At 39.0% G+C, this 24,499-nt stretch overlaps 4 protein-coding genes across 4 annotated transcripts; 1 reads left to right on the plus strand and 3 right to left on the minus strand.

The window, feature by feature from the left end:
- Positions 1 to 525: 525 nt before the first annotated feature.
- Ndfip (Nedd4 family interacting protein) lies at positions 526 to 7,452 on the minus strand. The gene is made up of 2 exons (XM_020953928.2): positions 7,163 to 7,452; positions 526 to 2,383 (listed from the first exon to the last, which is right to left on the minus strand). The coding sequence occupies exon 2, from the start codon at positions 2,379 to 2,381 to the stop codon at positions 1,572 to 1,574; it is 810 nt and encodes a 269-aa protein (XP_020809587.2). The 5' UTR covers positions 2,382 to 2,383; positions 7,163 to 7,452; the 3' UTR covers positions 526 to 1,571.
- Positions 2,724 to 3,755, minus strand: Krn (Keren). The gene has a single exon (XM_020953930.2). The coding sequence runs from the start codon at positions 3,753 to 3,755 to the stop codon at positions 3,087 to 3,089; it is 669 nt and encodes a 222-aa protein (XP_020809589.1). The 3' UTR covers positions 2,724 to 3,086.
- Positions 7,453 to 7,640: 188 nt separating the features above from the next.
- LOC110185204 (selenoprotein F) lies at positions 7,641 to 8,519 on the plus strand. The gene is made up of 3 exons (XM_020953931.2): positions 7,641 to 7,837; positions 7,900 to 8,018; positions 8,082 to 8,519. The coding sequence occupies exons 1-3, from the start codon at positions 7,799 to 7,801 to the stop codon at positions 8,458 to 8,460; spliced, it is 537 nt and encodes a 178-aa protein (XP_020809590.1). The 5' UTR covers positions 7,641 to 7,798; the 3' UTR covers positions 8,461 to 8,519.
- A 5,644-nt stretch (positions 8,520 to 14,163) lies between these two features.
- Crtc (CREB-regulated transcription coactivator) lies at positions 14,164 to 23,713 on the minus strand. Its single transcript, XM_020953965.2, has 2 exons — positions 22,495 to 23,713; positions 14,164 to 18,049 (listed from the first exon to the last, which is right to left on the minus strand). Exon 2 carries the CDS (start codon positions 18,015 to 18,017, stop codon positions 15,564 to 15,566), a length of 2,454 nt encoding a protein of 817 aa, XP_020809624.2. The 5' UTR covers positions 18,018 to 18,049; positions 22,495 to 23,713; the 3' UTR covers positions 14,164 to 15,563.
- Between the last annotated feature and the right edge of the window lie 786 nt (positions 23,714 to 24,499).

The following is a 24,499-nucleotide window of genomic DNA, read 5'->3' on the forward strand; positions in this document are numbered from 1 at the left end:
TTAAAGCAAACGATCGCGAAATCCTTTTCAGTTTGTTACGATATTTCGGGAGCATGTCCCTTCAATGGAAATGCAATTTAGTTGCGGTTTACAGCTTTGAAAAATAAAAAAATTTAAAATAATATAAAATAATTATAACGTAAGGTAACTTATGAACACCGAATTTTGTATATCCCTGCAGACTACAATTTTAAAATTGGACCATTAAAAATCTATACATTTCCACCAAATTAAAAAATGAAAAATAATATAAAACAAATATACATTTTAAACTTGTTGTTATGTTATGGTGTTAAAAAAAAATGGTTTTGTCAAATTTATAAATGTATAACATAACTATTAATACCAATAGGAACATGGTACTGTGCGCGGGATATTTAAATAAAAGCTAAGATTTATTTATTATATATTCAGTTTAAGCCCAATACCCATTCCACACATGTGTGATATATTATTTATTTTATATAATTTTTTTTATTTGATCTTTTTACCATTCCACTTAAAAATATAATAAAACTCAAATCGTTTGTTGAATGGCATCATTCGATTTTATTTAATTTGCGTAAAACTGACGCAGATCTCTGCGCCCTTTTGCAATGCTTTATGCATCGATTTGATTTACATACAAAGGGATTAAACATATTAATTGTAAACTTTATAATAGGCAATAATCATATGTACTAGCAATAGTTGTGTTTTTTCCATTTTGTGTATTACTGCTGGCTTTTGTGTAGTTAATTAATTAAGTACCACAGCGTAAGAGTAGGCTCAACAACAAAAATATGTCTGTGGCATATCTTTCTCCTACATCCTTTTAATATTTCTCAATTCATTTTTATGTTTTTTTGGTGTTTGTTTTATGTCTTTGTTTCAAGTGCAGGGATGTGATCTGGGATGGGGGCGTCTACTAAAATTGATAGATTTAACCATACACATTCACATACATTTACAATTAGAATCGATTTGGGGCGGTGCTGGCGAAGAAGTAGCCTCGCCTAAAAACCGCCTATTCACCTTTCAACACACATTAGTTAACGTTATTTATGCTACATTTTTGCCGGATTCGTGGACTAAGTTGCGCTATTAAACAATAGTAACTAGAGAAAAACACTAAACCAAAAATACGACATGCTTCGGTAAACTCTCTTAGATGTCTAAAGGAAAGGATTACTCTAAAAGACTTAGGAAAATGTGCCAAAAGAATTCTAATACATTGGCTTTCTAAGGCCCTAAAATCTGACTGAAAAGGAAAGGTAGGTCTTTTGACCTATAATTCCATAAATTCTAATGGAAAACCATTCCTTTTAAATATGCTTAAATTGTGAATTTGAAAACAAATCTTTTCTGCTTAATGCTTAATACATTTCATCACATTCCTCCACACACCTAATGTTTTCTTTCCAAACTTTATAGATTCCGCGTGCTCGCATTTATTTTGGTTTGGTTTTTGTGTGTTTGTGTGTGCTGTTTCAAGGGATTTCTAGGGACCTTCTGGGATCGGTTTAGATTCGGAGCTTCCTAGAGCCGCCCTCGACTTATTTACATATGGCAGCCGCTCTGGGAAAGCGCACTTAGTAGAAGAATAGCAGGCGCTCCTGGGCCGAGGCGGAGAGCAGACGCCACGATCGCTTGATGCTCACATATTGGATGAGGGCGCGTATGCTGATTAGGAAGCCAAAAGCGCAGATAAGCCACCACAGCCAGGAGTTCTCGTGCGATGCCAAATCCGTTGAATGCTTCACAATCAGCGTCCATTTGGCCAGCGATAAACCGAAGCCAGAGAGTGCACCATACCGGGCGGCGATTGTGTGACAGAAACAGGTGAGCATCAGGAAGCCGATCCAATTGAAGAGGAACGCCACAATGAATGCCGTTATGAACATAATGTCCGTACCCAGCAAGTTGTCCGTGGTGGAGAGGCTGTTCTCCGGATCACTAGCATCGATGGCTATAAATGTCAGCGCTGGCTGAGCCGATCGCACGGCTGCGGCACCGTCGCGCAGCGGATTCGGTGGCAGCAAAGGATTCGGCGGCGGCGGCAACTGCTGGGACGAGGGCAATGTCAGAAAGGCGGGCGGCAGCTCTCCATTCAGTGACTTCTCCATCTGGACCTCCTCGTAGGTGGGCAGCTTCCCGTGCAGCTCTTGCGGCAATTGTCCGTTGATCATCTCCGGTTGGCCCGGCAGCTGCACTTGCATCTGCATCGGAATCTGCATCTGGCCGGGTTCGGGTGTGGCCAAGGCCAGCGAGGGCATCTGAGCCGGCAGTACCACCTGCTGGCCATTAACCGCGTTCGCCTCGTATGGGGGCGGTGCACTGAAGTCTGCCTTGGGGGGGCCCAGTTGATCGTCCCCGGGTGATGGCTGGTTGTTGTGCGGCATGGCTGGAAAAATGGGAAAAGAAACGGTTTCATTAAGTTTGTTTATATCTTGTTATTAAAAACTTAAATACTATATTTAACAAAGCAACTTATGTGACACGATAGGAAGTCAAGGGAGAAAACTAATAGTTTAGTTTACAACCAAGATTTACCTATTGTACGAATTGCTCTTAGGTAGTTTTCCATAGATCACATAGGGGATCTAATACAGCACTAAAGTATAAATATAATTTTTAAAGCTTAATCATATCTCGTATACGTGGCATCGGCATGCATTTTCGACAAGCTTGACTTTTCAAATATAAATATGTATCTTAATTATGGTAAAAGGAAAGTAATTTGATTGATTTTTAGTTTTTCGATTTTATTAACGTTAATAGTTCACGCGGTGTTTTAATAAAATTAGGTGTAAAATAAATAAATAGGCGGCTAGCTGCCAAAATTGCATTGCATTAATTCTAGGTTTTCGTTTTTTAGTTTTCTCTCTCTCTGAGCAATAGTTCGTTAATACTCTTGGTCCAAAGTTTTAATTTTTTTTATAAAGGCACGTCAGTGTGGGACTCTTAAATCTACGGCATTCGTCATCTCAGAATGGTGTCGTTAAAAGGTTAAAAGTAAAAACAGTTGGACATGTTAGACATTCAAAGAAAAAAAACAATAAATTGTTCGTTAGGTGGCACTGCCAGGCTTTTGCGTGGTTTCTTAGTTAGTTGCAGTGCCTGCTGGGGCGATTGGATTGGACCACCGCTTGATGCTGGTGTGCCTCCTCTAGCGTTAGGATGCGGCAGGGGCCAAAGGGACGTCGCACTTGCCGCAACGGTTTCAAACCATCCACCTCGTCCATTCCCTCGTTCTGGCATCCGCCGACACCATCCGTGGTCGTTGTGGTGGTGGTGCTATCGTGCAGCTTCTGCTTCTGCAGCTTCTCATGCCGCAGGTACAAAACCACACAGCACATGGCCATAAATAGAAGGGCCAATGTCGCTCCGCTCACAATGCTGGCCTTCTCCAGCATTACACGATTCCTCGTGGGCAGGTAAGAGCCATCGATCTCCTTGTACTCGCACCTGGGTCCCATAAAACCCAAAGCGCACTCGCAATTATACAGGATCTCGTTGTGTATCTCCACTGTGAAGCAGGTGGCATCGTTCAGGCAATACCAGGCGGCATATGTTGGCGGACAGGCGTAGATCGGAAAGGTGACATTCGGCCTGGGTGTTGTTGTGGTCAGTTCTACATTATCCGGCGGCGGCAGGATCGGAGCAGCTGTTGGCCGCGGCTTGGCAATGGCACGCGAAGAGCAGGCGGCGGTTAGCGGCAGCAAACAAGCGCCGATTAAAGCGATAACAAGCAGCAGATCCTGGACTACTTGCATCTTGATTTTTAACTCATGGCACCCTTTACTTGGAATGTTAGCTGATGATGATACAGGAGTGTGTGTTGTGGTGTATTGAGGAGTGTAAACTGTGGAATTCTTGGCTGGCAGGCGGACTAGCTGGCTGGCTGGCGTGCTGCTGCAAAACAAAAACGAAGTGCAATTAAAATTCAACTCAAAAATTGTTTGTGTGTGTTAATTGCCTGCCTAAGCACCGCGCCAGCCGCCGCCTTCCCACCAACCAAAACACCTATGCTCGACCTAAGTGAGAACGAGAGAAACAGAAACAGAAACAGTTTGAAAAATCGAATTTCATAAATTTTTGAACAGTAAATGTCATCGTTTATTTACCTGGCCATAATCGCGAGCGGAACTCAAGCGGCTGTTGTGTTTGCACAGTTTGCTTTACAATTTTAGAGTATATTTAGATTTGTTGTTGTCTGGTTTACACACTCACTTGACATATGTTCACTTCAGACACTTTAATTCACAAAAATGTTGTGTTTAAAATACTTTATTAAATTTAGACGACAAATTATCAACTTAAACTAATAGGTGCTAATAGAGGTTTCAAAAAAGTGTCAGAGTAATCGCACAAAATCAGAAGTTATATACTCTATGTAGTTTACATAATTTCAATTAAAGACTACTATATATTTTAGTGTTAAATCATGCAATTGTTTTCAATAAAGTGATCTTATTTCATTTTCTGTAAGCAAGATTCCCTTATTTAAAAAGGTATCGAATGGATGGTTCCACCGATATCAACAAATCTTTAATTTAAATGCATAGGCTTTCAATTTTTCAATAGAAACAAACAATTCCATTGTTTTTCTAGTTAAAAAAGCTGCAATTTGAGTGGGCATGTGAATAAACAAATGGGATTTCCGTCTTAGCGGTGATGTTAGCTTTGATCATAACGAATACCATAATAAAATCTGTGCGTTAATCAGCCTAACTAGACGTTTTCTATGAAGGCAGCTGATTAATAATTATTTATTAAACTTAACAGTCAGCTTAACATTTTTATTGTTAAGTAAGCGGCAGCGGAAATTTTCCATTTCGCATTGCATTTATTTGATTAAATATCTAATTAAAAGCAGCTTGTCTTAGCCATCATGGTCTTGCTAAACAATCCTAATCGAATAAATAAATTAGAAAAAAATGTATAATCGATGTTAACCATGCTAACAATAAACTGTCTAACTTTAAATTTAGATTGGAAAGGTAAACGAAGAATTTCACAAGTGAATAGAGGGCTAGAGAAATAGTTTTTGATACGGACAGGATTATTTCATAGATACGATAGAATTTATTATGAGGTTTCCTATTAAATTAGTGTGAAAGTCAAAACAAAGAAAACATTTCAATGGTTTGATTTCCATTCAATGAGCTTATTTTCGTGACTTTAATTTAACATGCGATAAGATAAAGATAATTTACACACAGATATATTTTAGAAAAAATAAGTGCTGTGTGCTCTCTTCTTTTTTCTTACTATTTTGAAATTAAATGAAAGGTTAACAAAAAGAATTGATACTAAGAAATTAAAGTTTAAATTAGTGACTCCATGGAAATATTTATCACTAAAAAAGGTATCCTTTTTGAATCCTTAAACATTACCGTTACAATTTAAATTTCAGAACTCAAAGTCACAAGAGTCTCTTCCCCCTCATATCCCCAAACAAACACAAACACACACCTTTTTACATTCGTCTAAAAATAACAACAACAATACGCACGAGTGAAAGTTGACAGCTGAAATGGCACGAGAGTGAGAGAAAGACAGCTAAAGACACAAATGCAATTAAGTTGACCTTTCGGTCAATTGAAATGGAAACCGAGAAGAAAAGGAACGAGAATTGCGGCCAATCAAGAACAGTGCTTAGATTGTCCCCAATTTCTCCAAGTGTAAGTGCGTTTGGTCTACTATTTTTTTACGTTTTCGTGTGGGCGAGCGGACGTAAGCTTGAATAATGAGCTAATAGACGACAAATGAGCTCAATGGGCCCCTGGGGGCTTATCAAAGAGTGCCCTCGGCGAAAGGGAAACCAAAAGTATGATGATTAGTGCAGAAAAAAGAAGAGAAAATAATACAAAAAGTCAGACCCAATATTGATAAAGGTGACGAATGCGATCCACAAGTGTGGAACGCAAGTGGAGCCATCTAGTAATTACAGTTACCAGCGCCAGTGAGTCAGATGTTGGGGCATTTGAAATATTGCAAAATTGCACGACACCGTAAGATCGCACGGTTGTACAGTAAAGACATCAATAACTCTTATTTTTGTAACAATAAAATGTTATGTTGAAAACTAACATTACTAATTAAATATTAACAATATTCTTAGCAATTGGAGGTTACACATTTTCTTTCCACATTCTGTTTAACAAACATTCGGACTTTCAAAAACAAGGGATCATAGCGAGGTTCCACTGTTACCATGCCCATGTGTGTTTGTGTGGGAGAGGGAGTAGGATGAAGTTGAGAGGGAGAAAGCAACAGGGCCGCCGCAACAAAAGGCGTTGAAAATTAGCAAATTGCCGAGGAAAAAAAAATAACAACGCAGTTTGCGTTTAGGCCAGGTTTTCGTTTCTGGTATTGGTTTTGGTCTTAAATTTCAGACCTGAGCTCGTTGATAAGAAATTCGAGCGCGTGGACCAGCTGCCGTGCAGCAGGTGTGCCAGAGGGAGACGGGAGACACACGAATGACGGAGGGTAAAAATAAGAAGGAAACCAGTCAAACGGGACCGGGACCACAAAAGATGAAGATGCAAGCGAAAGATGTCGATGTGAAGGGGGAGGTGGAGATGCAAGATGGGGGGAGAGATGGAACAGAACGGAATGGATGAATGAAGGTCTCAAGGGGCGATTTCCTGGATTCTCAGGCATTGAATGAAAAACTGCATTGGTATTGTGGGGATAGAGAATAAGAAGAAAAGGAGGAAAGAGAAGGCGAGACGACAAATAGCAACTGCAAGTTAGAACAAGTTTCCAAGCAAACGGCACAGCAGCCAGCTTGTTGTTATTGTACAAGGGCAAATGAATTAATTTACTTGTGTAAATATGAATTAAATAAACAAGTACACACAGCTAGCACACAAACAGCTTTTAAACTTATCAGAGTGTTCACTTTTTTTTTTAGCACCTGAGTGGCGAAACCCCAGCAGAATTAAGTTTATTAATTTGCTAAACAAAACATAAACACATGTACACACACACGCACACACTGGGAGAGAGGGTGAAAGAGAGGGAAAGCCAGGACACTTCACCTGGAGCAACTCCTGTAACTGTTAGTTTTCCGTCCTCTCACTTTTGTTTTCAGCCCTTTTTCTATTTCTGTTTCGATTTTGATTCGAATTGATATTCTATTTTGCCTTATCCGTGCCATGTTCTATTTATTCACCTTGTTTTCTTCTATGCGTTGGTCGTTTGCGTTTGCTTTTCTCTTCTGCGCAGCGCTCTCTTCTCTCACGTTTCAGTTTCCGTTTTATTGATTTATTCAATTTGTGTATTTGTTGTGGCCAAAACTATCGCCAGGGAATACTGCAGTTGATTCGTTGGTTTGTATGTGTTAGCTATACTGTATGGAATTAAGATTAGTTTAAACTTGTTTAACTTCGCGAGCGAAGCGAAAAAACAATTGCACCAGCAAATAAATTTTCGTTTTTCTGGCTGAGCTGGCGATGGCAAACTGAAGGGAATCGCTAGCGATGGTAGGGATGTGCGTGACCGTTGCCACATGCAAAGCACGAACTATCAGCACGACACGAGAGCCTTTAGGTAATTTTTGTATTAGTTAATATTTGTTATGCCTATTACAAAATAGCAATTTTTGTAGTTAACTGAGTTTGTTTCATTGGTTTATCAAATTGGTAGGAGTTGCTTTCATTCAAGCGTGACACGCTCGTGTTGATAGTATCGATAACAGTCGATAGCAGTCTCTATGCATTTAGGGAAGCACAATCGGCCATCACTAATTAAGAAAAATTGTAAACAACGACGTGGACGTAATAAATTTAATTAGAATTTAGCCCCAAAGATGCTGAGATTTGTGGTATTTCTTGTGCTGGCCGTAACCGTGAGTTAATAAGGATCTAAAAGATGTACACCGTATATATTTTCCATATCACATTTACGTAGTGCCAGCAAATCCATGCAGAATTGACGGCCGCCGACTGCCGGGAATTGGGTTTCATAAAAGCACAGTTAATGTGCTCCAGTTGTGACAAATTGGATGATTTTGGATTGGAAACAATCAAGTGGGTTTAATAATACTGTTTATAACTATTATACATGATTCTGTGAAACTTTTCTATATATAGACCCCATTGCAAACAATGCTGTACCTTGGATCAGCAGCCGGCGGCCCAGCGAACTTATGCCAAGGCCATTTTGGAGGTGTGCACCTGCAAATTCCGTGCCTATCCACAGATTCAGGCTTTCATTCAAAGCGGCCGGCCCGCCAAGTTTCCCAATCTGCAGATTAAATATGTGAGGGGCTTAGATCCCGTGGTCAAGTTGTTGGATGCCAGCGGTAAGGTTCAGGAGACGCTGTCTATCACCAAATGGAATACAGACACCGTCGAGGAGTTCTTCGAGACGCATCTGGCCAAGGATGGCGTGGGCAAGAGTTCCTATAGCGTTGTCGAGGATGCCGAAGGCGATGAGGAGGAGGATTATCTGCGTACTAATAGGATCTGAAATTATCATGCCCGAAATGAAGAGTAGATTAATAAAAGCAGTAGAAGTTATAAAGGTAACTCGAACAATCATTTATTGCATGGTCAAGCTTTAAAACTTATATTTTTACTAGTTATAACATGAAGGCATTTTCAGCTGAATTCCATTTGAAACACATTAATTTATATTATTTTGAAGGTTTTGAATAATCTTTAAAAAAAAGTTATATGAAAGTTAAAGAAACCAGTTACCTGTGAATTTGTAAATTTCAACAAGTTCTGCAGTTTGAAAGTCACTCGCCTTGTCTGAGCTTTTTTTTGCGCGCCACCGACAAAAGCTCAACAGTTTGAGAACCAGTTTTGACTTCTACTGCAATGCGACGCCTCAGGTGAGTGAGTCGTATATGTTCTTGATTCATAAATATAATAATTAATACGATTTATTTGTTATCTTGTTATCGATGGGAAAGGAAAGTTCCCAGCACCATCAACAATGTCTGGGCTTTGTGGCCACGCCGCATACCTTATCATTGCTACATCACGGAGGCTTAGGTGATATCTTTTGCTGGGGAGGTTCTTCCCCTCCGAAATAACTCCCCCACCGGGAACGGGAAACGTCGTCAGCCGTGACGTAGTGAGCTCACATGGCAGGGTCCTCAAGTCTATCAATATTTGATCAGCCTGTTGGAGTAATTGTGGTAACTGAAAGAGCAAATAGCATATTTATGCCCGCCAAAATCGTGGCTGATGTCTATTTCCGATGTGTGACGCAGCCTTGAAATCGCTTCCTCTCTCACATAAGGTACATATCTTTGGGTTCTTATCTTTATCCGGATATTGCGCATGAGCAAGTAGATTCTCAGGGGGGTTTGAAATTTGTATAGTTTTCTAAGGGTTTTTTTAAAATAGAGAATAGCTTTTTAGGGACTCTTAAAAGGTTGTTGTTTTTAGAAGTTTATAATGAACTTTCTTTAAAAATTTTCTTTGTGATATGTACCATAAAGGGGTTTTGATAAAGTTTGTTAGTTTAAAAGTTAATTTTGTATAGCCTTAAATTATCAGCTGGTAAAATCCTTTACTTTAGGGAAAGGGAAATAAATGATAAAAAAACGTATTGTTACTTAACATATGACAAGGACTTTTTTATAAAGATATATTAAATATTTTCTTACCCAATACACCTTTTTTTTATTCAAGATTACAATCTGATCAGTAGAGCTTTATTTTTGAATTAAAAATTGCCTGCAGTAGTATTCCTACAACTGATTACCGGGCTGAGAGAGAGAGAGGAAAAGAGAGCAAATAAAATTGTTTATAAACTCTTTGCACTATCGCCTGTTTACGTTTCGTTACAATGCATATTTTCTATTAGTTTTTCTTATTTGCCGTTCTTGATTTAGCTTCTTTTTACTGTTGCCGCTGCCGCTGCGCTTGTTTATTGTTGCAATCAAAGTTGGGCACAGTGGTGCAAATATTGTTTGGTGACCCAAATTCACCGGCTGCATCCCACTGTTTGTGATGTGTGGACCCTTTATCGACGACAGAGCCAGTGCCCTTGGAATGCATCGAAGCATAAATACATGTGCCAATACAATTCAATCCAATCTCTCCCTATAACGTCAATGCTGTGGACTATTTTTAGCGGCTGCTATCACACGCAGACCCCATCGTGCGGAGATATGTACCATATAGATGTGTGTGCGTGTGTGTGTGTATAGGGACAATGTACTCCTAAATGTATGGGGCTAAAAGGCACGTGCCCCGCCCCATACCACTTGACTATGCAACAAAAATATCATATATTTTAAGGGAAAGGATAAAGGATAAGATAAATATGTTTTTGTTGATAAAGAAGTTTAAGGAATTTAATTATTAATATTAATTTTAGACTATTTGTAAAGTAAATTTATTCAAATATTTTTGACATATCCTTAAAACTATTCATCGGTTTTCAAAGATTTTTAAGGATTTTATTGGAAACCTATAGGACATTTAACCCAACTTTCTGCTTTGCATAGTGTCCAATCAAAGGCGGAGGGCTGTAATCAATACTAATTATTTGCTATTATGATTACTCCTACCGCACACACACACGCACAACAAGCCCGCAACACACAATTACAATCGGAATCCGAGAATCTCTGGCGTTCTTATCAATTGTGTGCCATATAAGCAACTTGGGGTGCATTCAACTGGCCTGCGTTGCAAAAACTATATATACAAACATATAGCTTATACAATTGCAATCGGAAAATTAGTATGATTATAGAAATAAATTAAAAAATGTATTAATTATTATTATTTTTCTAACAGACGGAAATGCCTCTTTCAGGGCGTTACAAGCTTTTGATTAAACCTATGATTCCCTGTAAGGTTATCCTTAAATATGTTTATAAGAAAAGTACAACATAGGATGATTTTTCTAGTTCCTATTTATAATTTCGGTGTCCAACTTTAGCTTAGGATGTTTTATTAATGCAGATTTAAGATCGATATTATATTATTGACCCCATCTGTGGAGGTTCGGTGATGAACGCCAGCTGGCAAAGGCAATAGCTATGTAGAAATCCATCCAATAATGGAATGGCAATGTCCCAAAGGCAATGAGTCCACCCTCTGGGGAGTGGAGCGGATGGAGGAGGAGTGAAGGATGCAGGGAGCTGGAGCAGCATATCGCTGAGACTTCGGAATAATGTCGGCCGATTCTGGTTATATGTATTGAGGGAATCGGGAATCTGCCATGTTGTTGTTACTGATAACATTTGCGCCTTTTGAGTGGCTTTGTGGGGGCTGATAACGATAATGACGTTATCGTCACAGCGTCATCGCTGTTCCAGCTAACTCGCAAAACAAACTCACACACACACCAGCGAGCGCACTCACACTCTCTTAGATTTAATTTCATGCCATTTTAACACTTAATTAAGGTATAACATGAACACACACACAAAAAAAAAGAAAATAATAATAATAAACAACAACAATTCCGCCCAGGTATCTCGCTTCGGTACAGTACAGTCGAACCCCCCAAAAGATGTTTGGTAACACCGCCTCGACCTCTGTTAACATTAACAATTAAACACAAGAGTGCGAAAAGTAAACATAAACAGCAATAAAAGCACGCGAAAACATTTCAATTAAAATGTTAAGTTTCCGCTGTATAATATATATATTTGGGACTTTTAGGAAAGAGGCTTGACTGTATATTTGCTGCTTTTGTTATTGTTTTTTTGCCTGGCTACGTGTGGGGCTTGCCCTTTACCGTTAGCTGATAATCGAGCCAGCGCTCCCACGCGAACTCTCTCTTTGGGGATCGATCGAAACTCTCTCAGCAGAGAGAAAAAATATAATCTTTCTGGTTCGGATACTATAAAATCGGTAATGTTATATACGAAATATCTTATGGATTCGTTAGTCTTTTAAAAGTAATATTGATTTTTTAGCTTTTAAAACTTATACTATAAACTGTGTATAAAAATCAGATCATTTCGACTATTTATAACAAAAACCTGTGATATGTATTATAATTTATATTATATATCTATTTTTAAAACGATGTTGAAGTACTTAAATTTCTCCCCTAGCTAAATTGGGTTCTAAATAGGGTAAAGTTTGCAATTTCTTAAATAGATAAAATTATAAATTTATAATATTTTAATTTATACTTAACAGAAAACAATTTAAAAACTATTTTCAGTTATTTTTCCCTGTGAACTTTATTGGTTTTTAAATCTTTTACGCCATCATATCACTCTCCCGCACTTTAGCACTTTCTGGGCTATAAAGAACCGAAAACTTGATTTTGGAATTACGAATCGTTTGTTTTATTTCCCTGCTTGCTGTATTTATTAAACCCAACTGACGTCTTAGGCATTTATGTGAATATTTTATTATTATTAATTGTTTACTAACCAACTCCCCCTCCAGCTCCCTATTGAGCGGCACATGTGCAAATATGTACCAAGCTGTGTGGAATAGGAGTAGAATTCGAAAGAGGAGTATCGAACAGCAATACTGGCTACCTTCCTCCAGTTATTCAATATTCCGCATTGAACTTTGACTACTAAAATTAGCACAAAATACAAAACACAAACTACGTCGCGCTTATTAACAAAGACAGAAACTACTCGCACTCACACACAACCACCTCCACACAGGGAGAGAGAGAGTGTCAAGTCGGCGAGCAATTAACAAATGTGCTTTTGATTACTATTTTTCTTTTCTTTTTTTTTTATAAATTTACATAATTTTACGTGCAATTATTCGCACAACCTAGAAATGCAGTCGCCCACGTAAATGGAATTTTGGAACAACAGGTGATTGTTGGTGCACTGAGGAAAATGCAATCATAAGAATGCTTCTATACAAATCTTAAAAAAATAAAATAACAATTAACATATGGTCTATAAGCAAACATATGCAAATCCCACAAAAATATTATACAGCATTATTCATTAATTAATTAACATATCTTTCATATAAAAACATAGCTAAGTAGCTCATGCATATTAGATACATTTAGTTTCTTTTAAGTTATTAATAATCCAAATTAAAATGCCATGCTTTTTTCTGGACTTTAAAATCAAATTTAAGATTTATTTGAAACAAATAACTGTGTTATTACATTGAATATAATCTTATGGCTTATTCTCCTCGGGTTTTATTTATTCCTCTCGCGGTTTTTGTTGCTGTTGGTGATGAACCGGTATCTGTTTTTTTATATATATAAATGTAATTATATATTACATACACAATTACTTACTTCATATATCGTATATAATAATAATAGTATAATTTATAATTAGCATTTCTCTCTCACTTATCTAGTATTATTATAATTCTTCAAGATTTTGTTTTTATTTGTTTTATTTACGTGTAGATTTTAACACAAAACAGCAGAGACAAATGTTATCGATCTATGTATATATGTATATATATATATTTTGCGCGTTTCCCACATAAATTACATCTTTAAATTACATTTATATTTTATTTATATATTTTTTTTCGTCGCTTTTATATATTTTTTGTGTCGCTATTTTGTCGCGTGTAAAGTTTTCGCGTTGTTTTTACCTCGTCTCTTACTTTAAGTTTAGTTTATAACTAGAGTTACATCGATAATTAAAAAAGGAAATCTTTTTTGTTGGGAGGGGGGAGTAATGGGGCTGGAGGCTTTATTAGCAAAAAACATGCTTCGTTACTAGTATTTTAATTGTATATATGTATAAGTTGTGGTACTCGAATTAAATAAAACATTATTTTCACTTTGCACTTTAGAAGCATTTTTTTTTTTTAATTTAAGTTTTTGTTTCTTTAGTTTTCCCATTTTTTGTTACATTTATTAAGTAGATTTAGACTCAATAATTTGTGTGTGGTTGTGTATTATTTATAAACAGTAAGTATTATATAAAGGGTTCGGGTTCAGGTTCAGGATTGCCTTATCCTAGCTATATATCCATTCTCTTTATTGTTGGTTGCTGGCCATAAAGCTTTGTTTGATTTGACTCTCTTACTTTTATTTGATTAAAAAAGATTTTGAAAATAATAAAAAAAGGATTTAAGTAGGTTCTTTTGGGGGTATTTATAGTGTGGTTCGATAGTTAGGTGATCGGAAAAGGAGTTCGATTTCGAATTGTTTGGAAAAAATCCTATCTACTATTTTGTTAAAGATTTTGTAGAAAAATTCCATTAGGTTTTCTTGTTTTGCTTTTGAGTTCGATTTTGATTTTTGTTTCGTAAAATTTGTCGGAGCAGCAGTAGAGCTGCACTTGTGCCTGGACTATCCACTATATATATCAGTATATATATATATATATTTAGCTATATATGGTTATATACTCGTTTAATTTGTGATACTGCATTTATGAAGAAGAATAAGGGTGTAGTGTCTCGAATCTGTACATCAACTATCTATCGCTTTTTTGTTTGTATTCGAAATGTATGTGGGTTCTCCTGAAGGGAACTCTGAAGACTTTACAGCACTTTACACTGAGGGGATCGGTTTCGATATCGGCTTATCTTAAACACTAGTAATTGCTTCGACGGCACATTGGGATTATATATGTATATTTAGAAGTAGGTAAGGTAAGGTAAAGTGGGACTTGTTTTAATATTTAGCTAGCTATATTTTTCGGGATCGAAATTAAAGAAAATAACAAAAAAATGAACCGAAAATTGGGTTCTGTGACCTAGAATAGATGGCATATTTCCCAGGGATCCTATGGCTCAATGGCGATTCTCTATTTCATGTTCTCTACCCAGCTTTCCTCGGGTTTTTATTTATTTATAGAGAATATAATTTTGGTCGTTGGTCTAAGACACTTTTTGGTTTCAATCCTTTCTGTCGCTCTCTCTTTTTCCCCTTTAGATATTTTGTTATTTTGTTTTTTATATACAGAAATTAGATCTTAAATATGTGTAAAATTGTATGGTGACTTATGTGCGTAGTTAAGTAAAATCTGAGACTCGCTGTATAAAGGTTTTCGCTTTCGTTCAGGGGGTGCTTTAGGGATTTGTGTTTCTTTTTTTTTTTAAAGGAGGAAAGAGGGTGTAAAAAGACACTCAAGTACACTTAGGGGGTTAACAATTGGTTTTTTTCGATTTTTTCTTGGCTTTTTTTTTTGTATTTTTTGTAAGAGCTACGAAAGCACGGACGATAACGAGATAACAATATACGGGGCCTGTGTTTTAACTTTCATTTTCAGCATGATATTGCGGAAGTGAACTTAGCTTTCGATTTTAATTTCTGGACATTAAGCTGAATCGGATATAAGGTCGCAAAATAAAACCGCTTGGCTTCCGGCTAACTTAAAATGGAAATCTCAACAGTTAGGGGAAACAATAACAATGAGGCTTTGCCACCTAAAAGAAGAAGTTGCGCACCTCCTCGTCTAGGTCACTGGAGTCCACCAAGTCATCCATTACTCCGGACACCAGCAACTCCACCACCTCCAGCTCCTTTTTGTCCTTGTCGCTAACTGTTGCTGCTGCCGCTGTTGCTTCCACTGTTGCTGCCGCTGTAGCCACCTCAACTGTTGCCGTTTGGTCATCCGATCCTAGCAGCTCCTGGTAGGTATCCTCCAGCAGCACTCCGCTCTCAATGGCCGCAACAGCCTCCTCATAGTATCAGTTGAGGTCGCGTCGAAAACTGTCCTCGATATTGGGATCAGCAATCATGATGGGATTCTGATCGGAGAGCATCTGCAGGCCGGCCACATCCATTTGGCCCAGATCCAGGTCCAAATTATCGAAGATTTCACGCGAAAAGTCCGCATTGGAGGAGTAATCACTAAAGATAATCGAAGGTATATTCGCTGTGGTCGGCGTGTGACTCTGCGAGGATCCTTGATGATGATGGTGGAGTTGCTGCTGCTGCTGATGGTGGTTCATCACCACATTGTTGGAGTTGGAGCAGGCATTGTGACTCACTGGCGAGCTGCTCGAAAGCGGTGAATTCCCATGATGCGGCGAATGCATCGGCGAATGATGCGGAGAATGGTGCAGTGATAGCGATAACTGTTGCTGCTGATGAAGCTGCTGTTGCTGTTGTTGCTGTTGCTGCTGCTGCTGTTGATGGTGATGATGGTGGTGCTGCTGGTGGTGGTGATGTTGCTGTTGCGGTGATCCCTGTGCCGACATGGGTATGGGCAGCGGTGAGCTGGGACATCCTAAGGGTGAGGGAACAGGCGATGATGTGATACCCAGAGGATCTCCACCCGAGGAGGCCCCGGCGCCACCACTACTACTACTATTATTGTTCCCCGCTCCATTTAGATTTGTGCTTCCGTTGTGCGTCGATCCCACCACACCGTTGCTCAGCCCGTTGTTGTTCAAGTTGCTCACTTGACCACGTCGCATATTATTGTTGTTCCCACTCGCCTCTGGACTGCCGCTCAGTTCGCCAAAGTCCAGCAGATCCTGTTGCTTGTTGTTATAACCGTTGGTCAGGCCACCTCCATTGCTGCCAGAGCCACCGTTGCCACCACCATCACCACCGCTCAGCTCGTCAAAGTCCAGGGCCACAAAGGTATTGGCAAAGCCCTGCTGCTCCGGCGAGGAATTGCTATCGCCCAGCGAGAAGATCTCAAACTGATTGTGAAACGAGGTATTCAGACTGTTGTAGGAGGCATCGAATTGGTGCGTCTGTTGCTGCTGCTGCTGTGCCTGTTGCTGCTGCTGCTGCTGTTGTTGTGCTTGTTGCTGTTGGTGCTGCTGCTGCTGTCGTATAGGACTGGCCGGAGCACTCGAGTGCAGATCCGTGGCCGAGACACTGCTAAGCAGGCCGGGGGAGGAGCGCGGACTAGGCGGATTCGGTGGCTGGCGGTAATCGGTGGCATTGTGCGGTCCCAGTGTTGGCAGCGGGTTAAACGTGGAGCCCGCCGCCTGCGTGGTGGCCAAATTGGTAAAGGACAGGTGCGGCGAACTGCTGGGTTGCTGCTGCTGCTGCTGCTGTGTGTTGCTGGTGGGCGAGTGCTGCTGCTGATGATAAGGTGACCCGGGACCGGCTCCTCCTCCCCCCGCCGGACTGAAGGGACTGGGTGATTGATCCCTTTCGCGATGGTGATTGTGCGGTGACATGACGGGCGATAGAGTTTGCTGCAACTGCTGTTGTTGCTGTTGTTGTTGAGGTTGCTGTTGCTGCTGTGGTGCATAGTTCTGCAACGCTGTGAGATCGGGCAGGGAGCCGGTATTGGCATAACTGGCCTGATCCTGCAACGGCCGGAACAGCGAGTTTGGGAATTTGGCGTTATTGTATGGCGTTGTGTGCTGCTGCTGTTGTTGTTGCTGTTGCTGCTGGTGTTGTTGCAACTGCTGCTGTTGTTGGTGCTGCTGCTGCTGTTGCATCTGGAGTTGCTGATGCAGCTGATGCTGCTGTTGCATCTGTTGCTGCTGCTGCTGGAGCTGTTGCAATTGCAGCTGATGCGGTTGAAGCAGCGGCGACTTCCTGCGCTGCGCCTGCGGACTAAAGCTCCTGCCTATCGCATGGTGCGGCGAGTGAGATCGTTGCTGGACCGGCTGTTGATGCTGCTGCTGTTGCTGCTGGTAGTAGTCCGTATTGAAGCCCGCCTCCGCCGCGCTCTGGTGGAGCGCTGAGTCCGAGCTGGAGCGACGCCACAAGCTGTCCGCTGTGGGCGGGCCGAGAAGATGCGGATTGGGTTGGCCATTGTCCAGAGTCTGCTGCGTGCTGCTGCTGCCGTATGGCGAGCGATCCTGTTTACGCTCCGAAGGTCTCCTCATGGGTCCCACGCCCACGCTGCGTCCCCGGGACTCACGATAGGCGGTTGGGGAACCACCACCGCCGCCTGCCAAACCATCTGGCGAGGCACCACCACCACTGGCTCCACTGCCGGATCCACTGCCACCACCACCGCCGCTGCCTGAGCCATTACCGGCTCCTGGTGAGGCTTGGCTCACCTCCTGACCCCCGCCCAGGCACTCTAGGATTTTCTGGTTAGCCGGTGGTTCGTCTCGCTTTGTGGCATATACTTCCTTCATGATCCGCTCAAATTCCGCCGTGCCCTCCGCCTGCTTCTGCTTTTGCAGGGCAATCTTTTCACTGAACTTGCGCGGATTGGCCATTGTGGAGGATGTGTGGTGTCTGCAGGAGGAAGCTGTTTAAATATAGAAAATAATAATATTAATATTTTGTAAATATGCTGAGTTGTAAGGATATTTGGGGTGTTCGTTTTGCTTTTGCTTGGAGGTTTTTTTTTTTTTTATGTGAAAAGAAAATAGTGGAGCTTGGAAAATCCATAACCGTGACTTTCTAATTTAATTAGCGAGTTGTTGAGACTTTTCTTTGTTGCTATATATTTATAATTATTAGTTACTAGGCGGGAAATTATTTATGTTTATTTTATAAAATATTTGCACGGAAGCTAGTTAAATATTTTCTTTAGAACCGAACATAAATATATAGGAAAATTTGTAGGATTTCAAGCATGTAAGTATATGGAAAAGGTTTTCTTCATTAAAAATTGTGAGAAATGTCTCGGATATCTCTTGCTCTTTATTAAGAGATTTTAAAAACCGCCAAATACTAGTAATTGATATAAAGAAAGGGGACTGTAAACTAGCACTAAATGTTGAGAAGCTGTCTGATAAAAGTATCTCAGGAGAAGTAATAGCTTAGCTTTCCATCAAAGTCTTCCCCCATTTCTTTAAAAAGAAAATACCTGGAAAACCCCTGAATATGTCACAAACGTAGGTATTTTCTCACTCATTTCTCCTCATTCCCTTGACAAAATGAAGTCGCCAATCTGTTGCCATAAGCTCCCTGGCCGCCCATCTCAAGGCATTTCCGCTCCCCTGTCTCGTGCACACCTTTACATATCCCCCAAACCCATTATCTGTCGCAGCAGAAGAGCCATGGAAATGTTTTGTCAGCGGGGAGGCCAGCCATCCCAGGTTACCTTCCCCATTTGTGTGTGTGTTTGTTGCCTTCTTGTTTTATCAATTTGTCAGTTGAGCGAGCGAGCGGCTTGCTGCTGATAAGCCAGATACAGATACAAAACAGTCGCCATCGCCTGTCCGAGTCGGAGAATTCGCATTCGCATTCGCATTCGGATTCCCAGTACCATTCCCAGTTCCCTTTCCCCATTGCGATTCCGATTTGGGTTCGGATCTAGATACGCCATGCGTAGTAATGTTTGCCCGGTCGCTTGTCCCGGTCTCTTTTATTTTTTTTGCGCTTTCAATGCCATTGCATAACGAGTGTCATATGTACGAACATGTGTACGTACATATATGCGATATATATCTATCTTGCCGACTGTTCAAAAAGGGCGGGAAAAAATATAGCGACGACGGACCAGGGCAAACAACAAGTTTTTATGGTTCTTTGAAACTGAAACTCTCTGGGTTCAGTCAATGCACACAAAGAAAATACTTGGCTAACTAAGGGTCATTTGTCATATTTTATATATAATGTAATATGTTCTCTTTGTTTCCATTGTTATTATTTTATTTGTTGCTATATTTCTAAAGGTTTTTGAGGGGGTTTCCAGTTTAAAGAATAAATATTAAGCTTGTTTAAAGCAATATTTTATGCTATGGTATGATAATGGTAACCTTTTATAAGTGTTTTAATAATTTTTTAAGGGTTTTATATAGTATGTTACTTTTTTATTTCAGGTTTGGGCCATACAAATAAGGGTTTTAGTAAATTTAAACAAATTAAGGATCAAATGCTATATATTAACTAAACTGAGACTAGCCTTTAAACTCAATTATTTAAAGACATCTGTATTTAAGAATTTTCCTTGTCAATTTGAAATTAAACCTTTAAAAATTAACCTTATTGTAAAAGACATTTTTTGGGGAATTTATATTTCAAAAGATTAATGTTTTATAGCTCCTAAAAAAGTACGCTTTTTTTCTGCAAGTGTTTCCTGGGGTTCTATTTGTATTTGGGGTTCAGTCAATAGGTTCTTGAGTAGGGGAATTTCTTGGGGCGCTTTTTTTTTGCCACCTGCAGCTGCATTATGCAAATGCCGGGAATTGCGTAGCAAACGAAATAATCTTTTTTTTTTTGTTTTGTTTTGTTTTTGCCTTGCATTAATTTATTCCGGTTCCGCGGCAGTGCAAAGTTGAAGCTTTCAGGCTTGTTTTTGTTTTCTTTTTTTCGCTTACACGTGAAGGGCATTTTTTTTTTTGTTTAACAATCTAAAACAACTTTTGGCCAAGCGCTCATAAGAAATATTAAAGAGTCGCAGTGCGGATTATGCTCCAAATATTCGAATCATCGACTTGGGCTTGGTTGCTAGACTTAAAACCATAAACCAGTTCAGCAGCTTGGCGACAACTTTTCGAACAGTTTGAAACGCTGATCGCTCACAAAGATGATGATCATGAGATACGAGATACAAGATACTCGTACGATGATGCGTTGACAAAAAGACCCCAAAAAATAAATGAGGTGGGCAAAGATTGCTAAAACATCAGGCTAAGCAATCTAACACGCAACTTTAAAAACACAAATCAGAAATCGGTCTTTATCTTTAGCAAAGACATATGAAATATGGGTTGCCGGATGGGTTATAGTTCTTATCAAATATGAAGAATATGTACATACAGTAAGAGAAATTGTAGTTAGGTTACTGTAAAATACAAAAATGAACAATAAGAAACAAATTTTAAAGACGTTTTGACAGAACCTAAGAAGGTTTATGGAAATGTATAGGAATATTTAAATATATCTCATCCAAAGAAACATATCTCTTTGGTATTATTTGTTTTAATTTAAAAGTGCGAAAGTTTACGCTTATTAAGTCATTGATAAAATGCTAGCAATATTTTTAGAACTTTATGGTTTAGCATTTTTAAGTATTTTTGGCGATTGTGTATGATTTGATAAGACCTAAGCTTTTGTTCATTAATTCCCCATTGAATAATTTAATAAACCAAAGAAAAATTTTTGAAAATATTGGGAATTTCTTTACACAAATGAAAGGCAAAAAATTCCAACCATAAAATGAATGTTTTCCCAAGTTCTCACACACCTCCAATTCCCACAACCCCTAATTCATGCTCATTATATCTCAACCATTAGCCAAGTTAACCTTATTGATTTCTTTGTCATCGATAAAAAAAAAATAATAGAAAGAATAGCTCAATTAAATCGATTAAGGTTATTTCGTTTAGGTTGTAGCCTCAATTTCTCAGCTGTTTACAACGCATAATTTTCCCCCCAGACTGGGGAATCTGATTCCGGTTCTATTACAATTTATCAATTCAATTATTTGCTCGAGACTTTCTTGGAACACCTAGCGGTAGACCTAAAATGTTGGTTATAAGCAACAAATACACTAAGTTATTTGTATATTGTTGTGGACGTGTTAATTCTAGCTAAATGCTGACACATCTTAGATATGGGAATCTTTACCTTACTTTATATTGAGTGTGAAAATATTATTTAGTAAATAATTTGCTTGATAAGGTTTGGAATATATATATATTAAGATTTTTCACTTTAAAAACTTGTACGTGACAAATTATTAGATAAAATATATCCCATATGATACTATCTTTATATTCTTTATATCTCCTTTATTTGCTCCTTAATTTATGAAGCTTACTTTAAGCTTTAGTTCCAATAATTCTCTCCTTTTACAGGCAGGTTTGTATTCTTTGTCAATTACCCAAATGGGCTCCTTAATTCACATTCAAATGAGTCTCGCCCAGTCACGCATCGCAGCCATCTCTCTGGCAACCTCCACTCTATTCGATGAGTAATTCCCCACCTGATATCGGAAGTGTAAGGCCCATTATGGCTTAAAGGTAATGCAGCAGGTGAAAAATGATGGTAGAATCTGGTGGGGATTTGGAATGCGGCTCACACTGCCGGCAATTGTAGCCATAAAAAGGCGGAGCACGCCTCAAAAACTAAACAAAGGTAGGTATTAATAATTTTATTTTAACTGGGGAGTGTGGGGTACAATCTTTTGGGGGAGGGTTGTGCCAGAGCGGAAATATTCCCACGAATCGATAATGAAATTTGATAATTAGTTAAAATGGTTTCTGTGAGATATTATCAGTGAAGAAATTATAATGTTTTATTTATTTTGTCAATTGAAGAGTGATATTAAATATATTTAGATGGAACGTGCGGGCTTATAATTGTCAACTAAATATTCTTGCCTGATCCGAAATAATCTATGGGTCATTATTTTTTATTGCTTTAAGTAAAGAATTTACGTGAGCTTAAAATAGCTTGTTTATAACTCCTTTCGTTGTAAAATTTCATATTTTAAAGTGCCTCTAAACCCCCTTTACCAAAATTCAGCTTACGTCCCTGCATTTCTCACTACTCTCCTTCTTTCTTTTATCGGCAACTCTCTTCTGCTCCTGGGAATCGCTTATCAGCTTGACTTTTTGGAATTTTTGAATAATTTCCGATGTTTGTTTATTTATCGCAACAGTTTCAAAGAAAATAACGAAAGAAATGGGGGGGACAAGGGGGAAAAACATTGGCAGAATTGCGTGCAAAGCAAAGAGGCGGCAAAAACAAAACGAATGGGCGGAGGGTGGGAAAGGGACAGGGAAAGGGTTTACTTACAACAAAAATTCCTTTGCTCTCTCACTCTTTCACGTTCTCTCTATCGCGCGCGGCAAACTCCAATTGGATTTTGAGCTGCGGCTGCTGCTGCTGCTCTCTCTGAATGTTGCTCCCTCGCTCTCGCTTCTTGATTAAAATCTCGTATAGAAGAATTTAATTTTTTGGCGCTTTTTTTTTTGTTGCTGTTGTTGGTTGCCGTTTGCCTTTCGCGTTTTTTGCGTCGCCTGATAAAACCAGATTTTGATTTTGAGTCGGCGGCAGTTGTGTGATTAAATCCGAAATTATTTTAACAACTGATTGTTTTTTTTTTCTTTCCTTTCTGTTGTTGTTTGCTCGCTCTTATACACCGACACAAACACACACACACCTGCACACGCGCACGCACACTCGGGCAGGTTTATTGTTTTAACGCAGAACTGCGACGTTGTTTTTTATTTTTTATTTTGAACTTTTTTTTTGTGTGGTTACCGCATGAAGTGAAAAACTTTTGTTGCGCCTTTGACCTCTTTTTCACACGCACACACACAGTCGCAAACACACACACGGGCTCCCCTCCAATTGGGATTACAGCACGCAGCAGCAGCAACAGCAGCGGTTGCGGCGGCGGCGGCAGAGGCGGCCGTTTCTATATTGCATTTCCTTGATTTCTATATATTCTTTGCTCCGATTTTTTGGCTTTTGTTTTTCACACTCACCAACACACACGAACTCACACGCAGGCACACAGCCGCAGAGAGGCAGCAGAATTCTTATACGCACACACACACACTGAGGCACACGAATGTGCACGCGGGCGGGCGTGCGGGGGGAGCAACAGAGATGGGGGAGATTTTACAGTTGTGCACACTCACTTCGCAGCAATTTCTTATTCTTATTTTCGTTTTCGCGTTTTTTTTATGCTCCCCGTTATTCCGTTGCACTCTCTTCTATTATTGCTTCTGCTTCTGCTGCTGCCGTCCTTCTTCTTCTTCGCTCATCTTCGTCGTAGCTGCTGCTGGCGTTTTTCTTTTCACGTTTTTGTTACGTTGCCCGCGTTTATCGCAAGCTGCCTTTGTCGCCGTATTTCGTCCGCGAATTGCGCTTTGCGTTTTTCACCGTTTATTGCACGTTTGTTTTGTTATTTTTTCACTTTTGCACACAGAAATGATAAATAATAATAATACTCGATTTCAGGAGACACTACTATCGACTACTCGATACGGAGAGCCGTAAGCGATTAGTACTCGATTTCTTAAGATATCGATTTAAATAATCGAGTGAGATACGATAGTTTTGGGAAATCAGGTGGCGATGGTTTGTAACCTCCAATTGGATTTATTGAATTGTTAAAAAAGCTTAAAGCAATAGATAAATATTATTTGTAAAACAAACCAGTTTAAAAATAATATTACATTTTTATAAGCATCATAAGTAAATTAGAATTTGATTAACAAAGGAGTACGATTGATATTTCATTGTTAATTGTTAAATGCTAATTGTTATTTCATGTTTATTAAATAATTACAAAAATTAGATTTACAGAAATCTAAATTTAAATATCCAAATAAATTTAAAAATTGAAATTATATATTTTTGTATATATTTAAGATTTTCAAAATTATCGATTGTTTCTCATTAATGATTAGTGCTGTACAGTGCCACCTGCTATTTGGGCAAAAGATGGCGGCAGGTGGAAAGAGGACCTCTAGCGGGAGTTTAGCACAATTAAAGAAATCGAACGTTATTTTTGAAAAGTAAATTTGAATGTATTATTTATTGTTGTCTATAACTATAACTATTTACCGAATAAATTAAATAGAAGCTTGTGTTGTTTTCTGTAGCATCTGTTTGTAAATATTTATTTTGTAAATGGATTTCAGTTTTTAAATTCCGTATTTAAAAACAATACATCTTTTTTCTGCTAACCATTTTTTAGGTTTTAGTGGTTCTTACAAATAACTTATACAAATGTCAATTTAAAATAAGCAATTTTTTATCGAATTTCAATCTGTAAATATAATCAATT

The sequence above is a fragment of the Drosophila serrata genome, unplaced genomic scaffold (genome assembly GCF_035046125.1).
Source record: "Drosophila serrata isolate PLE 108 unplaced genomic scaffold, ASM3504612v1 contig_359, whole genome shotgun sequence".
Taxonomy (NCBI): domain Eukaryota; kingdom Metazoa; phylum Arthropoda; class Insecta; order Diptera; family Drosophilidae; genus Drosophila; species Drosophila serrata.

Coding starts and splice junctions, on each gene's coding strand:
- Ndfip (XM_020953928.2), bottom strand. CDS start 2,381: ATGCCGCACAACAACCAGCCATCACCCGGGGACGATCAACTGGGCCCC.
- Krn (XM_020953930.2), bottom strand. CDS start 3,755: ATGCAAGTAGTCCAGGATCTGCTGCTTGTTATCGCTTTAATCGGCGCT.
- LOC110185204 (XM_020953931.2), top strand. CDS start 7,799: ATGCTGAGATTTGTGGTATTTCTTGTGCTGGCCGTAACC. Junction 7,838..7,899: donor TTCTTGTGCTGGCCGTAACC/GTGAGTTAATAA, acceptor ACATTTACGTAG/TGCCAGCAAATCCATGCAGA. Junction 8,019..8,081: donor TTTGGATTGGAAACAATCAA/GTGGGTTTAATA, acceptor TTCTATATATAG/ACCCCATTGCAAACAATGCT.
- Crtc (XM_020953965.2), bottom strand. CDS start 18,017: ATGGCCAATCCGCGCAAGTTCAGTGAAAAGATTGCCCTGCAAAAGCAG.